Raw genomic sequence first — 9,195 nt, 5'->3', positions numbered from 1 at the left:
TGGCCAACCACATTGAAAGGAAATGCAACATACAAGAACCACAACTGTCTTTAATTGCCAACAACCATAACTCTATATTTCTATTCTTTTACAAGGTATTCTGTTACTAGTAACATCCTCATTTCCGAAGCAGTCTTGTGGGGGTATTAATCACATTTAGTGATAGTTCTAGTTTAAAATGTTTATTCATGATATATATATATGATATCAATTATGCATTTTGCCTGGGTTTGTTAGTATGTTCTTGGTACATGATTTTCAATTTTGACAAGAGTTTGGAGGCGATACTATTATATTGTGTACAAAATGGGCACTTATTCAACTTTGAAAGAAGAATGATATCAGATTGGAACACCTAAAGTAGATTGCTATACAAATCTCGATTTTTTGTATGCAACATATTGCGCCCCCATCAGTGCTTTCAGCACTTTGATTATACTTTATTTTACAGAGTTTTGCCATTTTTTTATTAATTTAGACTGGCTTTTGTTCTCCCTAACCTTCTGAAGTGCTACCGTCCTGTAAATAAAAGGTTAGATTTATTATGGTGCTAATGGTAATACATAATATATCGTAGATAAATACAGGATTTATTTTCATCGAGTGGTATGAAAATAAATATGTTGCAAGAGGCACGAGTGAAATATGACAATATTCTTATCACTAGAGAAAAATAAATCCTATATTTATAGAAAAATAAATAAATTTTCTGTTTTATATACTTTTTCTCTTTTTTGACCTTACACTTACGAAGAATGTAATCAAATAAAGCATCAGTGAATATATAAATTATATATTTCACTGCAGTTGATAGTTTTTACAGTAAAAATAAGGAAAAAGAAAATACACATTTTGTTTCACTTCAGTGAATAATATATTTTACAGTTAAAATAAGGAAAATGAAAATACGCATTTTATTTCATCAATATTGATCAATATTTCATTTATAAGTATATGATAATATGACAAACTATTTTTTCTATATTGATATAATATATGTATATATATAAGAATAAGATGTAGGCAATATTAATATTTGATATGAGTTTTCATATACACATGTATATATACAGGTAATAATATATGGAATATTGACATAAATGGATTTTTTCATATAATATGCGATGTACAAGGAAAGCAGTTTTTGTTTAAATATTGAAATTAGATAGAAGTAGCCTATAACAGCGTTTTATGTAATTTGGACAATCGTTAATACGTAAAACATCAAAATATCGCTTCAATTGTAAAAAGTTGTCACGTTGTACTATAATTATCGGTAAAAAAACTAACCACTTTAACATCCTTGTGGAATTTCAAAATCATGACTTCTGTCCATTTGTGATAATGGAATAAACTCGCTGAATTGCATAAACTCCATTACTGATGAGCCTGTAATATCAAACATAATATTTGAAGAAACACTATAACAAATTGATGCTTATTGCTATGAAAAATAAGAAGTGTTAAAAAAGTATAATTAACAGAAAAAAAACTAAAATAATGAAAGACGATATCACTAAACATCCAAAATGGTAAAATTAAACATGCAACATGGTAAAATTAAACAAGCTATAGTCCACGCCCCCTAGCACCGACTTAACCAGAATTTCAAAATGGTGAACTTGTTAATTTTGAAACATCCGCAGATGTGTTAATACGTCGGTTATAATGAAGACTTGAATGTGACACGTTTGCATCATTACATGAAAAGCGGCGTATAGTCCCCATGTATAAGAATGCATATTTTGAAAGAGGATGATTTGTATTAAAGATATATATTTTTGTAGAAAAACTTTTTAAGAAATTTGTTTACTTATATAAATGTGAGGGGACGAATTAAACGCTAAACTAGGTTCTTTATTACGTTAGGCGATTTATTACGAAATGGGATGATTTGTGATAAAGATAGAAAAAACTAAAAAAAAATGTTTACTTATATAAAGGTGTGGGGATGAATTAAACGCTAAACTAGGTTCTTCATTACGTTAAACGATTTAAGTGGTAAGGTGGGTACGAAAAAAGCACGTTGTGTTAAAGTGATAACACAGTAGTCTTTATTTCCATATGTCTAGAATGAGTAAAAAACACTACTTTATATACTAGTAACTCGCAAAAGATGAAACTAGATACAACACCTAATGTTCCTTTAATCCAGTAATGTAACGAAAGTAATTTTCAAACTTCAAATTTTTCATCATATCAAACATACACGGATAAAATGTAGCAAAGTCATAGTTTCGTTTATCTTTCACCATTTTAATTTTTATGATTACATGCAAATGTCGTAATATACCTACCTTCTTCATTTGTACCATAGCGAGTGAGTGAAATCGGTGTGCAGCCGTCTACAGCGGTTACGTAAGTATACATGTAGTTCCCGGACATTCCCTGCCAGGAATTTACAGGTACAACGTCATTTTCAGATCCAATGACGTCAGTTGATGCCAGCTTTAATGTAGCTTAAGATAATTTAATTTTAAGATTGATAAACATGTAACTATTTTCTTTTACAAACAAATATAATACTTAAACACTTTTGTTTATATAAATAGATCTATAATTGTACTGCAATTATTGTATAAACTTATAAAATCGAACTGAGCTACCGCTCTTTCTCACGCTTGTTTTTTTGCCATTTTCTCAGCATTATCTTGAGGTCGACTTTGTTTGCTTTTCTGGCATTGCAAGATATAACACTAAAACTATTCATGAGCAAATGTGATTCTTAACTAATACATAAAATTAATTATTTTGTTTTGTTTCTCTTTTTGTTCAATGGTTTATGATTGTAATAACATTTTGATATTCTTACCTGGTACACAATGGTCGAACTGAGAAACTCCCATCGGGGTTATACTACAATTTGCTCCATTATCTGTAAATACGTATCTTTTCCCCTGAAATATATCACAAGCCATATACTAAGTTTAAATATAGTTTATTTGATACAATGAACATACAGCATGTTAATAATACATTTATAATAATAGATACATGAAAAAGGATTGAAGCCGAACGCTTTAAAACTGATAATGGTCTTCTCCTATATATTTGTACTATGTAGTTAAATAATTGTATAGAAGTAGTGAAAAGGTATGCTATTTTGGAATCCCCCCCCCCAAAAAAAAAAACAACAAAAAAACAACAACAACCTCCTCCCAACCCCCCCCCCGCCAAAAAAAAAACAAACAAACAAAAAAACTTGCAAAACTAAATTCCAAATAAAGCAGTAACTCGTGTCCTTCTAAGCACATGTCCTCCATTATTGTTTGGTAAAAAGTAGTGCAAGAAGGCAATCACTGTTTATAGCCTTATGAACTACAATTAAAATGAAATCAGCATTCAAATTTAAAAAAATAACCTTTCTATTGAGCAACAGCAAAGTGTGTCTGTCTGTCATGTATACAAGAAATAGATAAAAGATGTTTATTTCTCTGGTACTACTTTTTTACGCCATGTTTGCATCAAGGTCAGTTAAACTACTTTCCTTATATTTTAGTTTTTGAATTTTTTTTTATTTGTTTATTGCAAAATTAGTATTCCTTTGCACTACAACAGACTTTAAACTAGATTTTGCCATTCATGAAATGTGTATAAAACTTTTATTTGGTCTTCAGAAATTTAGCACATTCAAGGTAAATATTCTTATCGTTATCGTTTTTATTTTTGTTTATAAAAGTCCTTAAAACATAGACATTGACATGTAAATGCAAATTGTTCATCATTTTATATTGTGAGCTTTATCGTTATATGAAGTTTGGCCTATTTCGCTTTGGACCCACTTAGTAGATACAAACATGGCTGACAATGCAGAATCACCTTAATTAAGCGAAATATTGGCAAATAAAATTTGGTATCAAAATTTGCAGAAATGTACTTTCGCGTTTTCTCGTCTTCTCCAAAGAATTGCAAAATTCGGCGTAACTTTTTTTTAAATCCTGCGTTTTTTTGACCACAATAATGCGATGTTTTCCTAACTCTGCTCTAGAGATGGTGATTACAAGAAACCAAAGGGAAGCAACTTACACTGTTGTAGTCGTTCAATGCATCATACGTGTATTTCGTCTGATTTGATCCTGTACCCACAAGAATGTAACCGTTGGCCCTTTCTCGCCTCATATCCTTGTCATACAATACATGAACTCTGTTCTACATGTATAGTAGAGAAAAATGTATAAATTAGTTTTTTTTTTTCATTTGACATGGGTAAAATTGGTTGTTTTCTTTAAATGAAATGAGAATCCAGCTAATTCGCGCCTAAATTTGCAGAGCACTTAACTTCAAAATTTAGAAATAAGTTCTACGTTAGGTCATGATGCCACAAGATTTTAAAGAAGCAACCAATGAATCGAATAAATCACGTTGCATTGGCACAGGTAAATCAAATTGGTAAACAATTTTGAATAAATTATGAGCTATTTACTTTTGGGTTGACGGTTAAATTACCATTTTATATAAATGAACACCCAATTATTTAAAAGCATCTACTTATGCTATATGATTGTTCGTTAGATAGAAATCAAATACGGTATGGCGGTCGTTTTCAAACAGAAACAAAAACATGAAAAGCGAAACAAAGCCTACCTCTGTAACGACGGGATTGCTGCCGTCCTTTGGTATCGGGATGCCCGTCACAATCGTCATATTTGCAATAAATCGTTTACTGAAGCAGCACGGTGTCTGAGTCGCGTTAACTAAGATGCCACCGACCGTGAGGATAGCTAGAAATTCAAAAATTGATGCCATTTTGAGACAAACAGGTACTGTTGGCTCGAAGCAATTATGAGCAGAAATATAACTTACTTAACGTCTACCTTTGTTTTGTATTAAATATCGACATTTTGGCATCCATCAAGATAAGGTTTATATATTTGTGTCAAATTCTATGACAATGAACTTTCATAGGAATATTGGGCAAAAATTATGAGGGTCGATTCTGATGTTTGGCCATTGCAAACTCAGTCATAATGTATAAAATATAGTAGTATAATAGAAGAAAAAGAAAACACCAAGAAACTTTAAATAATAAGAAATATATGGTCACATGATTTATCTCTTAACGCCATAATGATAAAAACTCTTTTTATTTGGATTTTATGTATCTAATTTGGTTGACCTAACCTTGCATCGCCAAACACGAGTAGGACATCTGTTTCAATCAAAAACTTGGTTTTTGATTCAATTTCCAAATTAATAAAAATCCCTTTTACTACTAGTAAATTGGATTTATAAACTCAGGTAGAAATTGCATTAAAACATTTTATGATTCATGTAGATGCCGGATCATGTCTTAATTTTAAACGTTTTTACAGTAAGCAAGGTCTGAGCAAAGGGGGGGGGGGGGGGTAGGTTTTTGCCCCCCGAGTGTCTATAGGCAATTTTATTCAATAAAATTCATTGTCTCACTGCAAGTATGTTTCAAAATACTTTTCTGCAACAAAATAAAGTTTTACATCGAATTCAACAAAATTTAATATTAAAACTAACGGATATTTTTTAAACAGCCATTCCCAAAGGCGAACATTGACATTTAACAATTTTGAAATGATCTACAATAATGGGGTCATGTACATGTATTTAAAATGCTTACAATAATAAGCTTAGTGTAGGACAACGATAAGGAAAGAGAACAATGTTTATGCGTAATTATCTTATTGTAATAAGCGCCTTGATAACCGTGATCAGCGGTCTTGAGAAGCCATGTTGTGCAAGCAAAAAGTTTTTTGGCCAGTTAAAAGTGGTAACTGGCTCAGTTAAAAATGGACATCCGTCAGCAATAGAGGTAAGAGGCATTGTTTTTCAGAAAACTCCACGTTTGTAACTGGTGAAGCAAGTACACCTTCGCTAGTTCTTTTCTGTTTCCTTTTTATATTCTGGTCACAGATTTAAGTGATTGAAAGAGTACATGTACTTATAAAAGTTCAACTTTAGTTTTATTAACATTACGACGTCTAATCATTACAACTGGTAGTGACAAATTTTAGGTAATCTTAAAAGATGACCAGGTCTAACAGGAATTATCCTCTGTCGTAAAACAAATTTGTAGAAATATATAACGTATACAGAATACATTTAAACATACATTTATATGTGGTTTACAGAATACATTTCAGATGGATTACAGCAGAGATGCACATATAGAACGACTTGTAGGTTATATGTATGATGATACGGACAAGACCACACAGTACTATACGGTCTACAATGATTATAAAACTGTAAGTGTTGACAAAATATCTTCTCATTTTTCTTCTTTTGATTAAATAAACGCTCGTGCAACAATATATTCTTGTTCTTATCATACTTGATGTTACTATTTATCATTATCTAAAGTATCTTGCAACATGCGTTTTTTTAAGTTAATCCAATGAAGTCCACAAACAAATACATGTGCTCTTGGCAAAGTGGGTACAGTAAAAAAATCTTTTTGCAATGAGCTATTTACTAAAACGTTTCTCTCGGCAAAGAGGTACACACACAATAAATTCCCTTTGCAATGCGGTACATAAAAGGAAATTATTTTGGCAATGAGGTACTCAAAACAAATTGTCTTGGCAATGAGATACTCAAAACGAATTCTCTTGGCAATGAGGTAATCAAAACGAATTATCTTGGCAATGAGGTACTCAAAACGAATACTCTTGGCAATGAGGTATTCAAAACGAATACTATTGGCAATAAGGTACTAAAATCAAATAAATTCTCATGTCAGTGAGGTACACAAAACAAACACATTCAAACAAATTCTCTTTGCAATGAGGTACACAGACAAATAATCGTTGGAAATGAGATACACAAACAAATTCTACTAATGCTAATTTCCCTGCTTCGAAATGGTGAAAAATTAGAGTCAAATTATTTACCAATGACACTGTACATTTGGCCGGAAAACTTAATCACTTTAATTTATAAATTCATGTTTAAACATTGTTATCAAACATCTTAAATTCACCCTCTACAATACAATATAAAGAATAAACCAGTATCAATGTTTGCAATCCAATAAATATACAGAGAACAAGCCGATATAGCTGTTTACAATCCAATGTAATGACCAAACCAATTCCATGGTTTCAAATCACATACAATAGGATCATACTAAAATATTTGGTTGTAAATACACTAAAACATACACTTTGACATCACAGCGCTGCTCATTTCTTCTTTAGCTCACAAGTATTTGTATTAATATCCTTCTATTGTCTATAATATAATTGACGAGAAGTTTTGTGTTGATACAGGGTAGACGGTATGGACTTTATGGGAAAAACTCGACTACATGTGTGGTGACAATCATTGACAAGGATTCCCAAGCTGTGAATTGTGTACCAAGTATGTTCAACATATTTTGTCTTATTATCCTCATGAGTGATGATAATGTCGATAATAATAATAATAATAATAATAATAATAATAATAATAATAATAATAAAAATCCTCCTCCTCCTCCTCCTCCTCATCATCATCATCAACAACAACAGAAAGAACAAAAAACATCATCAAACATTATTATCAACAACAAGAACAATTAAAATAACAAAATCAAACATAAAACCAAAAAAAGTAATAGAGAAATGACAAAGGAAAGTAAAAAATTGACACTCAGTTTTGCAACATGAAATGTTTATAAACTTATCTTTTACTGTTTTAACATTTCGAAAGAAATGTCATAGTAACGAAAATGATGTTGTTTATTAGCCATTACTAAAAACCTAAAGCTAGTGATTTCTAAACTTTGTTGATTTTTTTAGGAACTTTGTCATTTTGTTGCTATTTTTATAACCTTACTGTGCTTAGTTAGCGCTGTTATATTTTACGAACGATACCAATTAAAGATTATTTAGTCACCCTGTCACTTATTTCGTGTAGCTTGTTGTGTAAAGCAATTTAATGTTATAAAAACGAATATTTGATTACTTCCCGCAGGCGAACTGAGACACGAGGGAACAATTACAGTTGGCTCTGGCAATACGTCTATACAAGCTAACGTTTGGTCAGGGTATGCCGATAATATGCACTGGAGAATGCAAACATCGTCACGTGACTGCACTCCTATATCTCTCACACGATATGGCTCGGACTTACATGGTAGGTAGCAATACTCGCTAGATCTATTTGGAAATTTACAACAAATGATTAAAGAAAAAATCTAGTTAGTTTCTTTAGCTGTGTCCGACGTTTGGCCATTTATTTTGTAATAATGATAATCATGATTGATAACAATATCATTTGCTTCAGATTTTCTTTTATGCGAACGTTCTTATCGCGAAAACTCATGACTCTAAAGGACTTACGGTTACCGGAAGTTTACATTTCAGTTTTATTTCACTATTTATTTTTAATTCTAGACGCTTAAAATGATTAAATTATTGTGTTGTAAGTAAATAATATATAAATACAAACCATTTTATTTCAAATTTAAATAAATCAGTTATCTAATAAAATTATCTTAGTTTTCCGTTGGAACCCGTAAATAACCGCCACCGAACGAATGTTGCCGAATTCTTGTGGGATGGGTCTACCTTAGATCACATTTAGTGTAAGGCATTTTTTCTGATTTAAAATCATACAATGTGAAATTTAAAAATGATAAAAGACAACTAAATCTATGTGTCATTTTGTTTATTTTCCTAGGATATCCGGTCATGGAGAGCACAACATATTTGAATATTACACAATATCGGCTGAGCGTGCCAGATGCCCTAGAACTTCCGCCGCCGTGTAAATTCGTAAGACTCCTTAAACAAATGTTTATAAGTTTCCAACATCCTATTATTTTTATTACCCAGACGCTTTCTATACTTGTTGTTCTGTTACATATGCCAGTATTGTCCTCATTGGCCATATAATTTAATCATACTTTGCTTCTTTTGTTGTTTTTTTTTTCGCTTTTTATAATAAAATTTTCTAAGGATTATGTATTGGTGATATTGTTGAAAAATGCACAAAATTTGATATCTATGCTGCTTCTGATGGTAGCATTATTTCTGTTGTCTGAGAAATAAACAGTTTTTGAGGAACGAAAGTATTAGAAAACCTGAACGGAAAAAAATAATATTAAATTTTGTATTGTTTATTGCAGGGTGGTATTATTATTGGAAAGTGATAAAGATGGGGTATGTGTGTTGTGAAATATATTTTGTATATTATGTTCTTTTGCGTCCTCTAAAATAAATGTGAATGTTACGAATGTAT

General features: G+C 31.1%; 2 protein-coding genes across 5 annotated transcripts in view; one reads left to right on the top strand and one right to left on the bottom strand.

The window, feature by feature from the left end:
• Nucleotides 1–1,318: 1,318 nt before the first annotated feature.
• On the bottom strand, nucleotides 1,319–4,869 carry LOC132733603 (uncharacterized; the record flags this gene model as incomplete). Its single annotated transcript, XM_060720263.1, is given in 5 exon segments — nucleotides 1,319–1,389; nucleotides 2,298–2,459; nucleotides 2,813–2,897; nucleotides 4,027–4,149; nucleotides 4,585–4,869. Coding segments are annotated over 5 exon segments (603 nt in total), but the record flags the coding sequence as incomplete, so codon positions are not given.
• Nucleotides 4,870–5,578: 709 nt separating this feature from the next.
• LOC132733613 (uncharacterized) overlaps nucleotides 5,579–9,195 on the top strand; it is a 36,814-nt gene continuing 33,197 nt past the window's right edge. Inside the window, exons 1-6 of one of the 4 annotated variants that reach the window (XM_060720273.1) lie at nucleotides 5,580–5,782; nucleotides 6,102–6,218; nucleotides 7,242–7,332; nucleotides 7,927–8,088; nucleotides 8,635–8,729; nucleotides 9,083–9,190. In XM_060720273.1, coding sequence (XP_060576256.1) covers nucleotides 5,633–5,782; nucleotides 6,102–6,218; nucleotides 7,242–7,332; nucleotides 7,927–8,088; nucleotides 8,635–8,729; nucleotides 9,083–9,106 — 639 coding nt within the window. In that variant the 5' untranslated portion in view covers nucleotides 5,580–5,632 and the 3' untranslated portion in view covers nucleotides 9,107–9,190. Of the gene's footprint in view, nucleotides 5,783–6,101; nucleotides 6,219–7,241; nucleotides 7,333–7,926; nucleotides 8,089–8,634; nucleotides 8,730–9,082; nucleotides 9,191–9,195 lie in introns of those variants that run through there. The other 3 variants (XM_060720275.1, XM_060720276.1, XM_060720274.1) reach the window with 3 other exon arrangements.

Source organism: Ruditapes philippinarum, unplaced genomic scaffold, assembly GCF_026571515.1.
Source record: "Ruditapes philippinarum isolate M1 unplaced genomic scaffold, ASM2657151v2 ctg5169_1_1_1_1, whole genome shotgun sequence".
Taxonomy (NCBI): domain Eukaryota; kingdom Metazoa; phylum Mollusca; class Bivalvia; order Venerida; family Veneridae; genus Ruditapes; species Ruditapes philippinarum.
Note: the sequence above shows the minus strand (reverse complement) of the source record. Positions and strands in the feature narration are given on the sequence as shown.